This window comes from Carcharodon carcharias, chromosome 5, assembly GCF_017639515.1.
Source record: "Carcharodon carcharias isolate sCarCar2 chromosome 5, sCarCar2.pri, whole genome shotgun sequence".
In the NCBI taxonomy this organism is placed as follows: Eukaryota; Metazoa; Chordata; class Chondrichthyes; order Lamniformes; family Lamnidae; genus Carcharodon; species Carcharodon carcharias.
Genome location: NC_054471.1, coordinates 119,640,738 through 119,663,729, shown reverse-complemented (window position 1 = coordinate 119,663,729; position 22,992 = coordinate 119,640,738). Strand labels below are relative to the sequence as shown.

General features: G+C 45.2%; 1 protein-coding gene across 1 annotated transcript in view; it reads left to right on the top strand.

The window, feature by feature from the left end:
- LOC121277748 (venom phosphodiesterase 2-like) overlaps positions 1-22,992 on the top strand; it is a 166,531-nt gene that overhangs the window by 24,397 nt on the left and 119,142 nt on the right. The window contains exons 5-6 of the mRNA XM_041187387.1: positions 1,349-1,446; positions 21,987-22,066. Coding sequence (XP_041043321.1) covers positions 1,349-1,446; positions 21,987-22,066 — 178 coding nt within the window. The remainder of the gene's footprint in view (positions 1-1,348; positions 1,447-21,986; positions 22,067-22,992) is intronic.

Sequence of the window (22,992 nt, the reverse complement as noted above, 5' to 3'; positions counted from 1 at the left end):
CAGAAAGGATCTTAGCCTCAAAAATCAGAATATAGAACCTGTATGGGTGGAGCTAATAATTAGCAAAGGGCAGAAAACATTGGTGGATTTAGTTTATAGGTTCTATAACTGTAACCACAATATTAGAGAGAGTATAAGTAATTGATTTTAGTAAAGAGAAGGTACTAGAACTATGGTTCAGTTAGCCTGACATCAGTACCAGGTAAAATGCTAGAATCTATTATTAAGGGCATGGTTACAGGGCACTGAGGAGCTCTTAATTCAATTAGGCAGAGCTAACAAAGATTTACGAAAGAGAAATTGTATTGGCAAATTTTTGACAATTTTGAGAGTATGACTAGCAGGATAGCTAAGACAAAACCAGTAGATGTAGTATATTTGAATTTTCAGAAAGCTTTTGATAAGGTGCCACACAAGAGATTGTTACACGTGCCTTAACAGTATGGCGTTGAGGATAATACATTAGCACGGACTGAGGATTAGCTAATGAAAAGAAAACAAAGCAGGGATAAACTGACAGTGTGCAACTAGTGGACTGCCATGAGGATCTGTGTTGGGTCTTAAGTATTTTTAATCTCTATCAAAAAGTATTGCTGAAGAAAGATATTTTGTCGAAGCTTTTCATCTTGCACTCATCAGGACAATCACAAGAATACCAATGTCAGCGGTCAGCAGCAAGGGCAGGGCTTTGCTTTCAGCAGGCCTTTGAATGAGGGACCACCCCGCCCTCCCAACTCGGAAGTCCAAATGGTGAGTCCCTGCCCACCCCTGGGTGAATATCAGCAGAGGGGGGAATGAGGCCCTTAAGTGGGCACTGATTGCCCACTCATGGGCCTCAATTGTCGGCAGGGCAGGAAAGCTGTCCTCGAGCCTTCCCGCCATGGATTTAACTGGGGCAGTGGTGAGAAGGTGGCGGTAACCCACCACTCACACCCAATTAAATGCGCCATACTGCCAAAATCACCATGGGGAGGGCATTAAATTCTGCCCCATATCTGGGGCAAATTGCCTTAAAAAGGCAACCCTGGAAATGCAGAGGGCAGGCTGGGGCCTGGAGCATCAGGTCCTGGACTAATTTTACTGCACTCCCAGTGATTTACAGCTGGGAATGTGCGAGAAATTCTAATGAATATTGGGTGCTTTTTTCTATAACTTTATAGATAGAGCAAACCATGTGCCTATGTGCAATTTTTGGTTTTGCACTCTTTTTACTAGATGACCTTGAACAATACGACCAGCATATTAGGTTTGCTATTGAATTTAGTTTGAGAAAAAGGCATGATGTATTCTTTATTACACTGTTGTAAATTATACAGAAATAATCTAACTTGTGATCCTTGAATTTCAGGTTTTCTCAGCCACCTTTGATATTGGTATCGTTAGATGGTTTCAGAGCCGAGTATTTAAAGACCTGGTACAGTTTACTGCCAGTTATTAAGAAACTCAGTAAGTAACTGAAAATAGCAACAAACTGAAAGCCTCTAACTGTTAGAGTTGATATTATGCTGTACAATAGTTGTACCCAAAGTACTAACACATTCACAAAATCAATAACAAAAGCAATAACATAAGGATTAATGTCTATAAGAATGGAATTCTGTACAAAGGCTTTACCAATAAAATACAACACAAATTCAATCCATTTGTTCCTTTCCATGGTTTAACCTTTTCAAATCTGTGTCATAATTATCTGGAAAACGCATTCAAATGTAATTTTTCAATATCCTGAAAACATCCTTGAGATATAAATTTTAAAATAATGAAAGCAATGAAATCCTATTTTTAAAAACACGGATTGAAATTCCAACCACTCCTATGATAAAATTACAAAACAAAAATTATACATTTTTGAGACATTATGGAATTGGTTTTTAACCAGATACAAGGAACTAAAAATTCATTTGGCTCATATTTTGGGCACAGTGATTCTTGACCTGCCTGCGCCAATTTTGTTGGAAATGGGGAGCATGCAAATCTAGTGCTCCCACCTCAATACTACGATTGCTGCATGAGGCTGAGTGGGTTTCTTACTGCTGGCGGCCTCTGCACTCAGCAGGGAGATAGAGATTGTTGTACTGAGACCACATGAAGCAGGAAGCACTCTAAAAACAGAATGTCATTCTTAAAGGGAAACTGCAATGAATAAGCTTGCTGGAAATTAAAAGATGAAAAAGAGATTGCCAGGGCAGAAGAAAGATTCCAAAACATCAGATGCGGTGTTACAGAAAATAGTGTTGGTGGTGGGCAGGAGGAGAGACACCATGGGTCCACTGGAGTGGGGTTGGAGGATGGGGCAGGAGGCCCTGAAGGACTTCTTTCATAAGGTAGTGGGAGCTGATGACTCAGAGGGTCAACCTTTGGAGTCTGAAACCAAGAACTTGAAAGCTACACTTCAAGAATCTAATGATCTCAGTTAGGTGGTCAAGGTCAGTGAACACATCTTGACAAAATATCTCCTACACTCCAACACCAGCCTCTCACACTGCTTAATGCAGCACACTCCCAATAGTTATCCAGCAGCACTCTTTGATGCTTAGGATTCATGTCTAACATTCAGAGATTCCACCTCACTCTCGCACACCTTCCAATGCTACCTGTCTCATACCCACCTCTCGCTGCTTCCACATACCTCCAGTTATTCAGTCATGACAGGCACATCACATAAACACAGTGCAGCACAATCACTGACCATCTGCTGTCTCTCTTGCAGTACAAGGTGAAACATAATAGAAGGGAAAGAGCAGGCAAGAGACAAGAACACCTGCACTTCAAGTGTCTTACGGAGGATATGGTTTGCAGTGTTATGATGCCAGCTGTGACTGGACCTGTGGCATCCAACATCACTGAGAGCATTGATTTTCCTTCCTTATGACCTTCTCAAATCACAGCTCATCCTCATCCTGCTAACTGGAATGATGAGCAAGCTACAAATGGTGTGACCATGGAGCTTTTGCTTCCCACCTCAACCTTCTTCCCTCACATCAACTTTCCCCTTCTAATTTCCTGTTTTCAGACATCCAAGAACTTCTGGCTGCTGAGCCATAGGAGCCCCAGGAGGAGGAAAGAGAGCAGCACTGACCCAGAGGCATTGTCTCTTGATCTGATACTCACAGCCACCAGCGCAGATACTTTACATACTTCACAGGCAAGTCTAGGATTGAGATCTGCACATGGTGAGTCATCCAGGCATAAGTGAGCTGCAGCCAGGCCAGGGATAAAGGTTGGTTCATTTACCAGTTCACCAGAGGATGAGTTCTGCTACAGAGGACTTTGATGGAAACCATTGGGGAGAAGGTTGATGGACATACACACCAAACTACGGGGTGTATTGGCTGGCCTGTCACTGATAAGGGGCAAAAAAGTGTCTATCTCCAAGTTGGCAGAGGGCATTGCACAGAGCATACCACCTCTGCAACCTCTGCTCTATTTCATTATTGTGCTGCAGACTCAGAGGTACTATCACAGCTGCCCCAAAACTTGTTGGACCCTTTCTATGGACAGGTCACCAAATGATTTGCCTTTCCCCTGAGCAGCAATGCTCCCTGCCAAAACCTGGAACTCACCATAACACCTCCAAAAACACTCCAGAGTACTTTCTGCACTTTGTTATAACAGAAGTTCTTAAATATTGCCTTATATGCAATCTGAGTACGTGACCTTTTAAATAACACCAGTACAGGGCCCATCTTGCAGATGAGCCATTGTTGCTTGCAGAGTAACAAGCAAATACAATTGCTTTGACATTCATGCTTACATATCCTGGTTGGGCTGTGTGACATCAAGACAGTGCTACTTCATAGGCTTCCAGCACAAACAGCATCATCCACAAGGGTCCCCTTCTTATGAGGGCATGCCATGTGGGCCACATCGGATCTGGTGAGTGGTGGTACAGTGCACTATAGCAAAACAATGTGTGGCCTCTGCAGCGCTAAAGTAATTCAAGTACTGGTATTCTCCTGTACACAGATCCCCACATTTCCAATGTACAGTTTTGAGACTAGTGCTTTTCAACAGTGCAAGTTCCTACCAGCAGGTGTCCCCAAAGTGCACATCACTTGCAACCTTCTCCCCTCCATAAACTCCAAGTTACCTCTCTTCCTCCCTTTCCACTTATAAAAATTTCCAGAAAATTCAGCTTTTGGCCAAACTTTTGATCACCTAGCTTACAATCTTTCTCTATGACTCTGGGCAGGATATTCCCCTCAGGCTATGAGACCATATGTCAGGGTGAAATGGGGGTCACAAGCCCACACTGATGTAATCCAGGCGACGGGGGTCTCATCCGCTGGCTGGAGAAGTGACTCGAGGCCCTCGTCACCTCCTTTAGGGAAGGCCTGCCATATTAAATGCTGTCAGGCACTTAACTGGCCAGCAGTGGGCCTTCCCCAGGATCAAGGACTCCATGGTGGGAATCCTGTCCACCTCCCTGCCCCCCACTCTGCTGCAGGTGCTGCTGGCACCACATCCACAAACATTCATCCGCTCCAACCTTGACGCACAGCAGCAGCAGTGTGTACCAAGATACACTTCAGGAATTCACCAAGGTTCCTTCAACAGCACCTTCCAAAACCACGACCACTACCATCTAGAAGGACAAGGGCAGTAGGTAGCTGGGAACACCACCACCTGGGAGCTCCCCTCCAAGTCACTCACCATCCTTCACTGTCACTGGGACAAAATCCTGGGACTCCCTAACATCACTGTCGGTGTACCTACACCACATGGACTGCAGCGGTTTAAGAAGGCAACTCACCCACCTTCTCAAGAGCAATTAGGGATGGGCAATAAATGCTGGCCCAGCCAGCAAAGCCCACATCCAGTGAATAAATTTTAAAAAAGCATCACCGGAGGAATTGCTCATGGCAATGCACTCACCATAGGCCCAGGATCAGTGAGACAGTCAGTGCCCTGGTGAGTGAGGGTGGAATGGGGTCATGGGGAGGGGGTTGTTGGCTGGGAAGGGACTGGGGTGTCAGAGAAAAGGGCAAGGGAATGGTCCTCAACAGGCATCCTCCTTCCTGATGTCGGGTCCCTCAGTCAGACCAGGGTTTTGCTTTTTGGGCCTTCCCATGGCAACTGCTCACTTAAGGGTGTCAATTGCCGTCAGGACGGGAAGGCTGTCCAAGAGCCTTCCCATCATAGACTTAATCAAGGCAGATGTGGGAAGTCAGCTTGGTCCCCAGCCCACCCCCTCTCACCTGAATATATGCCCCCACCCATCCCCGCAACCTCCAAACTCACCTTGGCGTAGGAAGGGCATTAAATTTTGCCCTGTGTGAAAGACTCAATGCTTTTCCCTGAATTGGCCAATTAATGTGGCCAAAGTACGGGCTCACTGTCAAATTAAGTATGTCAGGTGGGGTCTTGAAGCTATAGGGCCAATGGGAGGCCGTTCCCAGCACTAAAGAAGCAGGATTTTGCCTTTCTCGATAAGCAAGCGAGAAAGAGAGAGAGAGGAAGGGACCCACTCTGCAACTTTTTAAACTTTTAAATGAAAAAGTCCCCTTGGCAGTCAAGCCATCATTGTGGTGGGAGAGCTCCTCCTTAGGATGGCTGCAGCCAGGGCCAGGCAGGAAGTAGGCCCTTAAAGCCTGGTTGGAGTGCTGGCCCTCCACATTTGTATTGAAACCAAAGGCCCAATTTTTAGTTCCCTCAAAACCTATTCACTTAAACAGAGTTAAAATTGGGCCCCTGTTTTCCTAGCATTCTGTCCTGTTTAAGAAATGTCCTAAATCCTGGTGGTGGATGGGCACGTCCAAATTCTTCATATTCCAGGGAATGTATCTTTGGGAGGTCATGGTCTGTCCTGGGAACTCCATTCATTACACCTTAAAATCCCTAAATGGAGAGTTAGCCTGAGTTTCATTGAGGACCTTGGAAAGGACCCAGAAACAGTCAGGCTGAATGTAATTGTTCCTGCAAGAGCTTGATTATCTTTATTTGAAAGACAGGTGTGTCATGGACAGAATGTATTTGCTCTCTTCCTACCCATAATGAATATGTTTTGTATGGTAAAAGAGGTGTCTTTTCTTACTCTTGGAGTGTGTATTCTAATTAAATATTTCAGCAGCAAGCTTTCATGAGTTTTAAAATAAAGATTATTTATTCTCACACACTTACCCTGAATTAACACAATGTCACACGTACACAGAATCACAGAATCATGGCATCATTATGGTGCAGAAGGAGGCCATTTGGCCCATCACATCTGCACTGGCCCTCTGATTGAGCAACTCACCTAGTTCACTCTAATTTCCTTTTGAGTGCTTCAATTCACACAAACGCACACATACACACAAAGATTGGATACAGATACAGATGGTGCATTTTTATGGATTACAGTTAATTCAGTTTCTGATTTACAACTTCCAGTCTCTCATGTGGCAACCCTGTGATTTTTTGAGTGGATTCGATGATTTAATATTGAAGTGAGGTTCTTGTAAAGCGAAGGGTTCACAGCAGGTTGTGAGGTTTATTGTAATCGAATATCCAGGTGTTGGCTCGATGATGAACCTTAAAACTGGAACAGGTTAAGTACTTTGACTGCTTAATAACTTGTGGGTGAATTAAATCATTGTCATGGCCTGTGGAAAAGTGGGACTAGAGCTAACTGCACCTTCCTCCCATCTTGGTCCGTAACATAACATATACCCTATTGAGTGGCGATGTTGGCATATTTCTAGGAATCCTAGCTTTATCAAAGCTGTATCAAAGACTGAAAAGCCATTGAAGATCTGAGATTTGAATGAACGTAGACAATGAAGGAAAAAAATGACCAACTTCCTGTAAGACTATCAGGAAAAGGAGAGATAATTTATCAATGATATTTTGGTAAGACTGTCTATTGTCTGTAGGCATTATAAGAGAGCCACACTTCTCTCTGTATCAGATTGCTCAACTATGGGTAATGGGAAGAGTTGCTGAGGATCTGGAGACATGACATCCTCATCTTCTGTAATGAGACTAATTTTCTGCAGATAATCAATTCAGAGACAAGATCGTTGTACAGGATTCTGCAGCTTCAGAGGTGCTAAAGATTCTGTGCTAACTTACAGCACTGGAGGAAAGAAGATTTTCAGCTGGGACTGAAGTATAGGTGTCAATTGACTTACATCCTTGGACTGTACCAGCTCTTGAGCAATGTGATCCACTCTGGACTCTGACCTGCACTCAGGTAAAGCATCCTCTCTGGAAGATTCTTTTTGGACAACAGGAGATAAAGTAAGCAATACATTGGCAGATTCAGTGGAACTTAGACCTGAATGCTGCTCAGCCATGAAAAGCAAGTTGACTTCTCTAAAAAGACAACAGAGACTTCATAAAGTGCATCCATCAATTGGAAGGAAGAATCATTCTCTAGGACCTCCAAAACCACCAAGAGATCATTCTGTACTGCAAGGGATTCTTCCTCATCACTCTCTGGGAAGTGCCAATTCAGGTCCCACAGGTCTTCCTGGGGATGGTCACTGTCTGCTGCAGTACCTTCGATATCCATCACCTCTGGTTATAGCTTGTGAAGAACTGAGAGATTCATAACTTCAATCTCTGCCCTGGGTCTAGTGGATGGTGTCTCTGTGAAAGAAATAACTTACTGCTGAGTGTATAAACTTCCTCAGCTTCTGAAGGCTGAATTAATACTGTTTCTAAATAAAAGGTTGAAGATTGTTGCATGAAAGACAGTGAGTTGTTCAAATGGTGGGCATAATCTGTTTTGCAAGGATTCCGAGAAGTATGGAAAGTTGCCATTCAATAAGGGAATATGTTGATTGTGAAGAACACAGAGAGAATCAACAATCTGTCGCCCCCTGTAGGGAAGAGGAGCAATAATCCTGCCTTTGATTGGAAGGTATATGCCACCCGGACCTTGTAACATGATGTCTGATAGATGAAGATTCATTGGCTGAAGTCAGTCAAGGTCATCTGCTAATATGTTAACAGCAGCTCCTGCATCAATTTTAAAAGTAGTATCGAAACCTTGAACTTGTACTGTAACTGCCCAATATTCTGCATTAGGACTATCAACTTCTCCTACGAACTGTGTAGATTGGTCTGTTTCTTGACTGTCCATTTCTTGGATGGAATGTGTTTCATAAATACCTTCTGGTCTTCGTCTTTTATTAAAACTGCTGAATTTGCAGAAATGCTTGAAATGTCCAGTTTTGCCACACTGGAAGCATTCTATGCCTCCTGCTGGGGGAGGCAATGGCAGTATTGTCACCAGATTAGTATTCCAGTGTAATGCTCTGGGTACTTGGGTTCAAACCCCACCATGGCAGATGGTGAAATTTGAATTCAATTAAAATCTGGAATTAAAAGACTGATAATGACCATGAAACCATTGCAGATTGTTGTAATCTGCTGACTTTACCTGGCCTGCCCTACTACATGAGACTCCAGACCCACAGCAATATGCCCTGATAAAGGGCAGTTAGGGATGGGCAATAAATGCTGGCCTAGCTAGTGATGTCCACATCCCAAAATCTAAGTTGAGTTTTTGCATCACAACGCAAGCATCTCAAAATGGAACATAGGAACAGGAGTAGGCCATTCTTCAGATGCACTTCAGGGAGCCTCCTTAGACAGCACCTTTCAAACCCACAAGTGCTACCAGCTAGAAGGAGAAGGGCAGCAGATTGATGGGAACACCACCGCCTGGAATTTCCCTTCCAAGCCTCTCACCATCTTGACTTGGAAATATATCGCCGTTCCTTCACTGTCACTGGGCTAAAATCCTGGAACTCCCTTTTTAACAGCACTGTGGGTGTACCCACATCAATTGGACTGCAGTAGTTCAAGAAAGCAGCTCACCAACACCTTCTCAAAGGGCAATTAAGGATGGGCAATAAATGCTGGCCTTCTATGAATGAATAATAAAAAATTCAGCCCACTAAGCCTGCTCCTCCATTCAATTAGATCATGGCTGATCATCTACCTCAACACCACTTTCAAGTACAATCTCCATATCCATTGATTTCATTAGCCTCCAGAAATCTATCCATTTCTGTCTTGAATACGCTCAGTGATTGAGCTTCCACAGCTCTCTGGGGTAGAGAATTCCAAAGACTCACCACTCTCTGAGTGAAGAAATTCCTCCTCATCTGAGTCTTAAATGTCCTAATCTTTATCCTGAGATAATGTCCCCTGGTTTTAGACTCACTGATCAGGGGAAACATCTTATCTACATCTACCCTGTCACTCCCTGTAAGTATTTTGTAAGTTTCAATGAGGTCACCCCACATTTTTCGAAACTCTAGGGAAAACAGAGCCAGTCTCCCTAATCTCTCCTCATAAAACAATCCTGCCATCCCAGGGATTAATCTGGTGAACATCCGTTGCAATCCCTCTATGGCTTATATATCCCTCCTAAGATAAAGAGACCAAAACCATGCACAGTACTCCAGGTGAGGTCTTCACCAAGGCTCTATGCATCTGCAGAAAGACATTTTTACCCCTGTACTCAAATCCCATTGTAATGAGGGCCAACATACCATTTGCCTTCCTATTTGCTTGCTGCACCTGCATGCTAACTTTTAGTGACTCATGAACAAAGACATCCAAATCCCTTTGGACACTTGCCCTTCCCAACCTCTCACCATTTAAGAAAAACTCTGCCTTCTTGTTTTTTTCTACCAAAGTGAATACCTTCACACTTATTCACACTATATTCCATCTGCCATGTTCTAGCCCATTCACTTAGCCTGTCCAAGTCCTCTTGAAGCCTCCTTGCATCCTCCTCACAACTTAGATTCCTACCCAAATTGGTGTCATCAGCAAATTTGGAAATATTACAATTGGTCCCCACATCTAAGTCATTTATATGGATTGTGAACAGCTGTGGACCTAGCACTGACCCACTAGTAACAGCCTGCCACCCTGAGAATGATCCGTTTATTCCTACTCTTTCTGTTTGTTAACCAATTCTCAATCTATACTAATATATTTCCCCCAGTCACATGTGCTCTAATTTTATTTACTAACTGCCTGTTTGGGACCTTATCAAAAGCCTTCTGAAACTCCAAATTCACCACATCCATTGGTTCTCCTTTATCTATGCCACAAGTAACATCCTCAAAAAACTCTAACAAGTTTGTCAAACATGATTTCCCTTTCATAAATCCATGTTGACTCTGCCCAGTTTTATCATTCCTTTCTAATTGTCCAGTTATCACCATCCTTAGTAACAGATTCTAACACTTTCCTGACTTTATAATAACAGATCTGTAGTTCTCCGTTGTCCCTCTTCCTCCCTTCTTCAATAGTGGGGTTACATTTGCTACTTTCTAGTCTGCAGGAACCTTTCCAGAATCTATAGAATTTTGAAAGATAACCACCAATGCATCTATTATCTCTCTAGCCACCTCCTGCAACACTTTAGAATAAAGCTCATATGGTCCAGGGGATTTATCAACCTTCAATCTAGTTAACTTTTCAATTACTACTTCTTCACTAATACTAATTTCTTTTAGTTCCTCAGTTCCTCATATTTCTGGGAGATTTCCACAGATGCAAAGCAACTGTTTAGTTTCTCTGCCATTTCTCTGTTCTCCACTGTAAATTCTCCTGTCCCCACCTGTAATGGGCCCACTTTTGTCCTAGCAAATCTTTTCATTTTCAAGTATTTAAAGAAACTTTTACTGTCCACCTTTATGTTCCTCACCAGTTTGCATTCATATTCTCTTTTCCCTTTCTTAATTAGTTTCTCGGTCCTCTGCTGGGTTCTAAATTGCTCCCATCCTCAGGCTTACCACTTTTTCTGGCAACCTTATAAGCCAATTCCTTTGATCTAATGCAATATCTAACTTCCTTTATTAACCATGGCTGATTTACTTGTCCTTTTGGGTGTTTGTGCCTTAGAGGAATGTATATCTGTTGTAGGTCATATAGTATTTCTTTAAATATTAGCCATTACCTGTCTACTGACAAATCTTTTAGTGTATTTTCCCAATTCACCATAGCCATTTTACCCCTCATACCTTCATAATTTCCTTTCTTCAGATTTAAGACCCTAGTTTCAGAACTATATCACATTCAAACTTAATACAAAAGTCTATCATATTATGGTCACTGTTTCCCAAAGGCTTCTTTACAGCAAGGTATTAATTAGCCCTTTCTCATTACACAACTCAAATTCCAAAATAGCCCAATCCCTAGTTTGCTCCTCAACATACTGCTCCAGAAACCAATCTCGTACACACTCCAAGGGCAGGATGTTGAGGTCGTCGGGCAGGCATGGCGGGCAGGCCTGCGAGCTGCCAGGAAATGGTCCGCTGCCTGCAATTGGCCCTCGATGGCAATTTCACTCTGGCGGGCCAATTAAGGCCTGCCCAGCGTGAAACGCAGTTCCGCACAGGCTAGGAAGGGGCGGGGGCCTGTCGGCTGCCGGGTCCAATGGCGGTGGTTTAAAACTGGTCCAGGAAGCCCCTGGAAGGGTGCATGGAAGTAAATGTGTTCAGTGTTCCAAATGGAGTTGAGTGCGGCTGGACACAGCGGGCAGGAGGGTAAGTCGGGTGGGCACTTGGCCCCCCACTTTTCTGACGAGTACCTCGCCATCCTCCTGGAGCCCTCGACCCCAGAAATGGGAGGAGGAAGCCACTGCACCTCACCAAGAGGGCATGGGAGGAGGTGGTAGTAATGGTGAGCAGCCATGATGTGGTGCCATTCTAGTGTAGGGTCTTCATTGATGTGAGCCTCGAACCTGGAGTCCCCATTGATCATTGGAAGATGATAGCACCATGATGCAGATCCCCATTGTCTCACCAGGGTACCTGGTATGCGCAGTGACAGTGTGGTGACTTTAACTAATGACATGTCCTTGTTTTTCTTTTTAGGTTTTCCAGCAGGTGTTCGCTCTGCGGACCCCAAAGGGCTACCCTGACACCGCAGGACCACCGAGCTTCTGTTGCACCTGTCACACCTGCTCTTTGAAGCAGGCACCAACGCAAATACCAGCACCTCGGTGGGCGTAGGTTCGGCGGCTAGTATCTCGGTGCACATTGTCGAGGACACTTCACACTTGCTTGAGGTGCAGGTGGAAGCAGAGAGTGCTCAGGGTGCTGGCAGTCGGAGGACTGCTGAGGACCAGGATGATGCTCAGTCGAAGGCTGATGATGAGCCTCTGGTGTCATCCATTAGGTGGTAGATGCTGGATGTCCAGCGAGATGTGCAGGAGGACCTATCGGAGATCATTGCCATGGTCTCCGTTATGGAGGAGTCCATATGGAGCGTGAGCATTGCGTTGATCCTCATGGCTGAGCACATTGGTCCTCCATTGAGAGAGTGGCGACTCTCATGGAGAGGCAGCTCCAGTGACAGAATGAGGGGTTCCTGGGTTTGCAGTCCGACCTGCAAGCCCTCTCATAGGCAATGATCTCAGGTGGTCAGTGATGGATGAGGCACCCAGTATCCCAGCTAGGTGCCCATCCATCAATGGTGAGCAGGGAGGCCGGAGCGACCTAACGTTGGCACACGAACTGCTTGTTGTCTCTGCGGGCTCCTTTCAGGGTGCTCTGGATGATGGCAGCAGCTCCTCTGCCCCACCACCAGTGACTGTTGCATCTGATGAGGCTGTGATGACTGAGGAGATGCCAGCCGTGGAACAGGACACTCCCTCCCAGGCGAGGCCAGAACAGGCTCCATTGGCCAGAGGACGACTGCCAAGATCATCAAGGCCAACAAGACAGCAGAGTCAGCAGGCTGTCTCCAATGCTGGTGCCAGCAAGGTGGGGGGGGGGCACCAAGACATAGCACTTAGCAACGTAAGTTAAAGGCACCATGAGCACAAAAGGGACAGGTCACGGGTGATTTTATGTTCATTTATGTTTACTTTATCTATACTGGTCTGGGGATGAAGATCAGCGAAGTTTATGTAAATAGTTTGGAACTGTCAAAATTAGATAAATTTTGTTTTTGTCATCATGGCCTGAGTACGCTTCACCTTTTTATTATATTGGTGTGGGTTACGCCAGTATGTAATGTTTGATGTAATTGGCTCTGAACTTTATTGCACAGGCACTGAGCGTTCTTTGTGTTCAAATGAAAGGGTCATTTCAGACATCTGGGATGGAGGCGGCAGCCTTGGCATGTGGTTAAAGCTGATCTTTGGCAGCCTAACTGAAGGAGTGTTGGATCAAAACATCCCTGGTGTTCCTGTCTCCCTGGGGTTGCCAAAGTCTGCCTCCACACCCTCATCGTTCTCCTCACTGTGCTCCTCTTCTGACTCACTACTGGGCTTATCATCTGTGGCCTGTGTAGCTATGTCAAGATCCTCTTCCTCCACTGGGTTCCCCCTTTGCCAGTGCCTGATTGTGGAGAGTGCAGCATGCAGCCACACTCTGGGGGGTATTGTGGTGCTCCCGCTGAATGGTCCAAGCATCAGAAGCGCATCTTCAGAAGACCTCTGGCTCTCTCTACCACCGCCCTTGTGGAAGCATGACTTCTATTGTAACACTTCACTGCCTCTGTTCTTAGGTGGTAGAGAGGCGTCATGAGTCACCTATTCAATGGATAGCCCTTATCACCCAACAACCATCCATCCAGTCGGGCTGGAGTACTGAAGAACCTCAGCACCTGGGAGTGTCTGAGGACATACGTGTCATGGGAGCTGCCAGGATACTTTGCACAGACTTCCTGTGGTCACACATTATCTGCACATTCATCGAGTGGCATCCCTTCCTGTTGATGAAGGCACCCGATTGACCCTCTGAAGCCTTGATGGCCACATGTGTGCAGTCGATGGCACCCTGGATATGGGGGAACCAAGCAATCGCTGCAAAGCCTCTGACTCACTCACAATCTGGCTGGCCTCATCCGTACAGTAAAGAATAAAGGTCAGTACCCACCTGAACAGAGCTTCTGTCACCTGTTTGACACAACTGTGGAAAGCTGATTGGGAGATTCCACAAAGATCCCTCTCTGAGTCCGAGTAAGAGCTGGAGGCATAGGAGTTGAAGGCTGTCATGACCTTCAGAGCCACTGGCATGGGGTGTCCACCCACACAGTGGGAGTTGATCTCAGGCCCAATCATCTGGCAAATGGAGGTCACAGTCTCCTTTGAGAGGCGGCACCTCCTTCGGCATTGCACCTCAGACATATTGAGGTAACTGCATCGCAGACTGTAAACCCTGGCAACAGGATAGTTGCATCTTCTGCGGCCCCTTCTGCCTTGGACTTCCTACTGGCCCTGTGCCTTTTGTGCCTGCGCCTCTCCTCTCACAGGTCTCTCTCCTGGAAGCTGCACTGGGACACCTGGCCTCCTCTCCCTTCTGCCCCTCTCTTCCTCCTCAGAGGAGGTGCCACCAGTCAAGATCACAATCCCCATTACCAGGATAACAGAAGGCTGTCTGATGCCTAGAAGGGTCTGCACAGTCTGAACCCTCCGGGGGCCTTACAAATACCAAGGAGACCTGAAATGAAGCCTGGAAATGCTAACAATGAAGCCCTAAACAGAGATGAAGTGCCAAGTACCAATAAATCACCAGCAGCAAACTATCTACCAAACTCGTCACTAATTACACTGGCAATGCTGCTGACCCTTTTTTCCGGCCCCTAGATGAGGTTTTGGAAAATGTCAGCTGGCCACCTGCCCGTTTTGCCTGTGTAATGAGTGCAAAATCGCACTGAGCAATGAAAAATCAGTGTCAATTTGACTGTTAATGGCCTTAAGTGGCCTGTTAATTAATGGTGGGTGCGGTTCTGGCACCCACTCGCGCCCGGCAAGTGAAATATTGTGCGAGTGCACCATGATGTCGGGATGTTCGTGTGTTATTTTACCCCCTATCGGGTCGGGCACCTGCCTGCCCATGGGTCGTAAAATTCTGCCTCAAGAATTCCTCCTCTAGATCATTAGTGCTGACTTGGTTAACCCAGTCTATGTGTAAACTGAAGTCACCCATTATTACTGTGTACCCATGTTACATGCCTCTCTAATTTCCTGATTTATACCCACGTGTCCAACGTTACCACTGCAGTTTGGTGTCCTATGTACAATTCCCACCAATGTTTGCTGCTCCTTGCAGTTTCTTAGATCCACCCAAACTGATTCTACATCTTGATCCTTCGAACTAAGATCATCTTTTTCTAATACACTGATCTTGTCCCTGATTAAGCGTGCTACCTGACCTCCTTTTCGTTTTTTGCCTATCCCTGCTGAATGCTGAATATCCTTGGATATTCAAATCCCAATCTTGATCACTCCATAGCCGCAGCTCCATAATGTGAATTAAATCATACCATTTGCCTCAATTTGTGCATTCAAATCATCAACCTTTTTGCAAATACTATGTGTGTTCAGATAGAGTGCCTTTAATTCTGCCTTTTAACATGATTCTCTATTCTGATCCTATCTGATTCTTGCCTATGCTTCATCTGTCTTCTATTTTTGCTTTCTTCTTCCTTTTACCAGGTTTGCTTCCCTTGAATCTGAGCTCCCTCTCAGCTTCCCATCTCCCTGCCAATCTAGTTTAAACCTTCCCCAACAGCACTATTGAATCTCTCTGTGAGGATGTCAGTCCTAGCCCTGCTAAGATGCAGCTCTTCCCTTTTGCACAGGTCCCACCTGCCCCAGATCTGGTCCCAGTGCCTCAGAATCTGATGCCCTCACTCCCACATTAGTGTTCAGTTCTTCAATTCTCCTACTTCTATGCTCACTAGAATGTGGGATTGGAAGTAATCCTGAGATTACTGCTTTCGAGGTCCTGCTTTTCAATCTCCTTCCTAGCTCCCTGAAATCTGCTTTCAGGACCTCTCCCCTTCCTACCTAAGTCATAGGTACCAATGTGGACCATGACTTCTGGCTGTTCACCCTCCTCCAGAAGAATGGCTGCCAGTATGGAGTTTCCTACCCTTTTGGCTGGTTTGATGGGCTGTCTTATGGGCGGGGCTGCTGCCCGTGGGCCTACTCAAGCTATGGAGTCATGAGAAGCTTTGGAGTTGCCCCAAATGATATCCTGATTAAATGCTCTAAGCTTGGCCTGCCTAGCACACTGGACTACTTGGTCCAAAGTAAGATCATCTTTAGTCTGCAGAATGTCGGAGAGTTTTTTTATCCCAGACATCCACAACTATTGTGATTATGGATTAGCACATCCTTCCACAAGAACCAATCAGGTGATATATGCCAGTAAGAAATAATTCAATCGATTCTACAGGTTGTTGTGACCGCTGGTTAACATGTGCTCATCCGACCACTAAATTTTGTTTGAGGCTAAAGTAGTTGTCAAAGACTTTAAGAATGTATTCAAAGTCCGCGGTGGACTCCTGCACACCCTGCTCTAGGAGAATTGTATCTGCTACTGGACCTAATGCATAAAAGGAACTAACTTGGAGCATTTACTCTTTCTTGTGAAGACTCGATGCTGCTCGGTACTGGAGAAAATGGCGCTTCCATAACTCCCACTGCTGGCCTCTCTGAGGTCCCTTGAGGCAGTCAAATGGGCAGGGTAAGGGCAGCGACTGCTCACCTGGTACAGTCATCGTTACCTCTCTCCAGTGTGCCTCCTTCTTCTGCTGACTTTTTACAAGGTGCTTTCAAAGGTTTCTTCCCTCTGTGGTTCCTTTCATAACACCAATATGATTTTTACATCGATGTCTCCACTGCTGCCACCACATTCTGAGATGTGTTCTTCTACTTTGGGTCTAAGCATGGGACTTTGTTTTTAGGCAGACTGTCGACATACCCTGGTATCTACTTAACATTTGTTTGTTAGTGCTACATCTAAACAGGTTACAGGGTAAGCATGTTTCTCCTAGGCATGATTCCAGCCTCTTTCTCTCGAGAGTTTAACACATGACTGACTGATGTCAGTGGTACATCATGACCTCCATCGTACATTAGCATATCCCATCTGTCAACCCTTTATGCCCTAGTGGCTATACCCTTCCGCTGATCTTCTACTAGATGGATCAAGAGGGCATTTACATTTTCCAGTATTTCTGTGTTTGCCAGCCTAACAACCAGGGGTTTGACCTGGGGGTCCTCCAGTCCTTCCTCCTCATCTGACACTTAGCTGTCCTCTGCTATTTCTATCATTTTGCAAATACTTACAGTTGGCCTAGGCTGTGATATTTCTTTACATATTAAGGTGACATAACTGATGTTTCTTTCTCCGGCCAGGGGTGTGGATCAAATAATTTACTTCACTGATCCTTTTGGCCACCCAGTGACCACTAAATTTGGCCCTGAAACAATCTTTTTGCAGTGGCAACAGCACTAGGACTTGTTCTCCTGGCTGAAGAGTTCTGGTCTCATATCCACCTCTCTCTCTCTCTCTCCGCCCCCCCCACACACATACCTTAAACCAGCTTATATTTCAACTCTTTCTTGGACTCGAACTCAAGTTCTGTCGAAGGGTCATGAGGACTCGAAACGTCAACTCTTTTCTTCTCCGCCGATGCTGCCAGACCTGCTGAGTTTTTCCAGGTAATTCTGTTTTTGCTTTTGTTTTGGATTTCCAGCATCCGCAGTTTTTTTGTTTTTATCTCTGTGTTTAATTGACTGCCACTGCTCTTCAAGAAATGCCTACCTCCTTGAAGAAGTTCTGTTCCTCTCTGCGACAAGATTTCCATATCTCTCTTTTGCCCTGCTCACCTTCCTTGCTTTCCATTTCCCTCCTGGTGTTTGACAAGGTGTTTACTAAAACCCGCTTTCACAGCCACATCTCCTTTCTCAGTGACTGTCTCCATCTCCGACTTACCCCACGTGGATTTCAACTGAAATTCCACCGCTCATGTTTCGAACCCACCCAGGATTACAGGTATCTCCGGGACATAAAACGTTTCTCGGACTGCTGTTCCCGTCACATTCTGAAATCCACACTCAGTGCCATGCGCCGCCATATGAACACACTCGACCTCTCCCTCCAGCAGCACCGCTGTACCCTTTTTCAAAGCTGCTCGTGCCCCCAGTTTCATTTTATCCTTCGGCTCATCCGACGCCTCAACAAGAAACTTTTTCTCTTTCTCTCAAGTGCTAAGGAACGCAAGCTCCAACAACTCATCGACACCAACACCCATCTAGGACCCTCCACCCCGGCCTGTCCCTCCGTCCCCACCCCATCTTCCAATCCCAACCCCAGCCGTGTATTCACTATACCCCCTGACCTTCCCCTCTCCAATGCTGAACGTTCAGTGCTCAGCAAAGGACTTAGTTTCATACCCTTACGCCCTCACCTCAATGAATTTTGGGCTCGGCATGATGCTGAACTCTTCTTCCGCCGCCTTCGTCTCCAGGCTCACTTCTTTGGGCAGGAGTCCTCTCCCAGTTCAACGGATCCTTTTACCCATCTCCAATATTCTCCCTCCACCTGGACCCCTCCCTCTGGATTCTTACCTTCTCTTGATCTTTTCATTGAGAACTGTCGGCGTGACATTAGTCGTCTCAATTTCTCTGCTCCTCTCACCCATTCTAACCTGTCTCTCTCTGAACTTACTGCACTCCATTCTCTCAGGTCCAACCCTGACATTGTCATCAAACCCGCTGACAAGGGTGATGCTGTTGTTGTCTGGCGCACTAACCTCTACCTCGCGGAGGCTGAGCGTCAACTCGCAGACACTTCCTCCTACCTCTCCCTGGACCATGACCCCACAACTGAACATCAAGCCATTGTTTTCAGGACTGTCACTGACCTCATCTCCTCTGGGGATCTCCCTCCCACAGCTTCCAACCTGATAGTCGCCCAACCTCGGACGGCCCGCTTCTATCTCCTACCCAAAATCCACAAACAGAACTGCCCCGGTAGACCGATCGTCTCAGCTTGCTCCTGCCCGACAGAACTCATTTCTCGTTATCTTGACTCCCTTCTCTCTCCCCTTGTCCAGTCCCTTCCCACCTACATCCGTGATTCCTCTGACACCTTACGTCACATCAACTATTTCCAGTTCCCTGGCCCCAACCACTTCCTCTTCACCATGGACGTCCAATCCCTCTACACCTCCATCCCCCACCAGGATGGTCTGAGGGCCCTTAGCTTCTTCCTCGAACAGAGGCCCGAACAATCCCCATCCACCACTAATCTCCTCCGTCTGGCTGAACTTGTTCTCACGCTGAACAAGTTCTCCTTCAACTCCTCTCACTTCCTCCAAATAAAAGATGTGGCTATGGGTACCCGCATGGGCCCCAGCTACGCCTGTCTCTTTATGGGGTATGTGGAACATTCCTTGTTCCAGTCCTACTCTGGCCCCCTTCCACAACTCTTTCTCCGGTACATCGATGATTACTTCGGTGCCGCTTCATGCTCTCGTCGGGACTTGGAAAAATTTATTAATTTTGCTTCCAATCTCCACCCCTCCATCATTTTCCCGTGGTCCATCTCTGACACTTCCCTTCCCTTCCTTGACCTCTCTGTCTCAATCTCTGGTGATAGACTGTCCACCAATATCCATTACAAACCCACCGAATCCCACAGCTATCTCGACTACAGCTCCTCACACCCCGCTTCCTGTAAGGACTCCATCCCATTCTCTCAGTTTCTTCGCCTCCGTCGCATCTGTTCCGATGATGCTACCTTCAAAAACAGTTCCTCTGACATGTCCTCCTTCTTACTTAACCGACGTTTTCCACCCACGGTCGTTGACAGGGCTCTCAACCGTGTCCGGCCCATCTCCCGCGCATCCGCCCTCATACCTTCTCCTCCCTCCCAGAAACATGATAGGGTCCCCCTTGTCCTCACTTATCACCCCACCAGCCTCCACATTCAAAGGATCATCCTCCGCCATTTCCGCCAACTCCAGCATGATGCCACCACCAAACACATCTTCCCTTCACCCCCCCATCGGCATTCCATAGGGATCGCTCCCTCTGGGACACCCTGGTCCACTCCTCCATCAACCCCTACTCCTCAACCCCCTCCTATGGCACCACCCCATGCCCACGCAAAAGATGCAATACCTGCCCCTTCACTTCCTCTCTCCTCACTGTCCAAGGACCCAAACACTCCTTTCAAGTGAAGCAGCATTTCACTTGCATTTCTCCCAACTTAGTCTACTGCATTCGTTGCTCCCAATGTGGTCTCCTCTACATTGGAGAGACCAAACGTAAACTGGGCGACCGCTTTGCAGAACACCTGCGGTCTGTCCGCAAAAATGACCCAAACCTCCCTGTCGCTTGCCATTTTAACACTCCACCCTGCTCTCTTGCCCACATGTCTGTCCTTGGCTTGCTGCATTGTTCCAGTGAAGCCCAACGCAAACTGGAGGAACAACACCTCATCTTCCGACTAGGCACTTTACAGCCATCTGGACTGAATATTGAATTCAACAACTTTAGGTCGTGAGCTCCCTCCCCCATCCCCACCCCCTTTCTGTTTCCCCCTTCCTTTTCTTTTTTTTTCCAATAAATTATATAGATTTTCCTTTTCCCACCTATTTCCATTATAAAAAGAGAAAAAGAAAAAAAAATATTTATTTATTTATTTATTTTTTAACATCTTTTATGCTCTCCCCACCCCCACTAGAGCTATACCTTGAGTGCCCTACCATCCATTCTTAATTAGCACATTCGTTTAGATAATATCAACAACTTTAACTTTAACACCTATGTGTTCTTTTGTATTATTGTTGTTGACATCTTTTGATGATCTGCTTCTATCACTGCTTGTTTGTCCCTACAACCACACCCCCACTCCATCTCTCTCTCTTTCCGCCCCCCACACACACACCTTAAACCAGCTTATATTTCAACTCTTTCTTGGACTCGAACTCAAGTTCTGTCGAAGGGTCATGAGGACTCGAAACGTCAACGCTTTTCTTCTCCGCCGATGCTGCCAGACCTGCTGAGTTTTTCCAGGCAATTCTGTTTTTGTTTTAGTTCTGGTCTCAGCTTGCCTATCTGCCTGTTTTCCATGACTTGCTGGCAGGCTTTTAAATGTAACTTTAACACTTGTGCTGTGACCAGGAGTCATTCTCGGGATATGGATACGTACTCTAGCAGTGAGGTGTCCTCCCTAAGCTCCAGAAACTTTTCTTATAGTAGCAGGAAGGCTAGAATTTCATTCCACAGCTCTTCCATTGGCAAAGGGGATTCCTGGAATTTCAGGCCCCAAGAATAGTCCTGCTGATAATACATTTCAGGCACTGTGACTGATCAGAATCATGTTTAAAGAAGAATGCAATATTGTTTAATCTTCAAATAACTTGGAAATTTTGATACAAAGTTAAAAAAACAGCCTTACTGAAATTAAGAATGAGTTAAAAATGAAGGATAGGTTTTGTTCTCAGAGAACTTGAGTGCAGAGAATCACCAGGGAGGATTGAATACCTGTAATGGAGTCAGCCTGATTTTTCCATCCATTTGAAATAATGGACAGAAAAGCACACAGGATCTGCCATAGGAATGCAAAGCTCCTTGCCTGATTTTCCACCATGCACTCTGGGCATGCGATTCAATATACCAAACATTAAAGTGTCAAACCTGCCTTAATTCCATATCATTTGAGACATTTGAAAATGACTTTTGCCACAAAATGTGGAGGTAACTTAATGTTTTACACATAAACTCTCAGAATTAATGTATAATTAGGATTGAGGATTAATCTGGTAGTAACAAAGTTGTGTGATAAGTCCCAAGATTTCGCCATACGTATTAGGGGATTTCCAACATTTTCAGTTGGATTTCACAGCTGGTTGAGGTTGACTTAATGAAATCATGTTCAAAATGTACCATGTAGTAATCAAACTTCAGTGATTTTATATCATATATAGTCAGTGCGTTTACATTCTTATTTTAGTGTCAGTGGAAAATGATTTTTCATCTCAATTTGCATTGCTTTGGTATCAAATCAGCTCCAGACTGCAGATTTAGGTTGCATTTGTAGTTATACTACAATTGCAGTGCAAATGTCCCTTAGAATTGTTTCTGCACAAGTCAAGCAAATTGATTTTGTACCATGTTAAGCAAAGTAAACTGAGATTATGTCGTGAAATAATAACTAAAGTGAAATGAAATTTTATTTGACCTTTTAGAAATAGAATTAAACATGATGTGATTATTCCAGAGACCTGTGGAACACATTCCCAGTACCTGAGAGCCATGTACCCCACTAAAACATTTCCTAATCACTACACCATTGTCACGGTAAGTTTTGTTTTTAAGCCCCAGTGACTTTCGATTAATGTTCAGTAGAATGTGTTGCTTCAGAAATGAAAAGGGCAAACAAGATCATAAAGATATGGTATCAAGCTAGTTAGTCTGTGGACTCAACAGTCTGCTGTCACCAAAGACTGAAATCAGTGAACGATAAGGAGACAAAAGCTGTAACCTGTGTTTAGATACGTCCCTCTTCAGTAAAACCTTTTCCTTGCATTTATCTTTTCCCATCTTTTACACTTTGGGGTTACTGCCCAAATTTTCAATTGGATTTCACAGCTGGTCCAGATTGGCATGAATGGTAAAACTTACAACAGACATTGCATTGTGCAAGAACACAGTGAAGGGCTGGGCACTGCTTCCCAGAGAGGAAAAACAGTTCAAATTTGTTAAATTCCAGTAGAACTAAGTAATATTGGCATCTGTAATACCAATCTTCCATTTCAAACTATCCAAGATCAGTCCTGACAAGGTTAACTGGCATCCTTCATTTCCAACTTCTACTGATTTTCCCATTCCCACAATGACTCAAGAATTTTTGCCATCCCAAGAGCAGAACAGCAGTAGGAAATTACTGATTTGCTTTTTTATATAATTTTTGGTGATTGTTCTGCAGCAATAAGAAAGTGTGCTGTTTGAAGTAATGCTAGAAGCAAACCTCTTTTGCATACAGATTCTGAAAGATTCCCAAATGGCACATTATTGAAAGAATGTACAAAATGGCCGTTTGCTTTCCTGTGCATTTAACATAAAACTTCTCAGATTTGAAAAGGTTAGGGAAATGCTTTTACTCTTAATGATTAATCTTATGAATGTGCACTTTGATGTGGCTCCTTCCATTTCAGGATTGTTATTTGGTGAAATTATGGGGAAGGTCCCTGTGATTTCCCCAAATGCTCTCAAGGAGGTGTCCC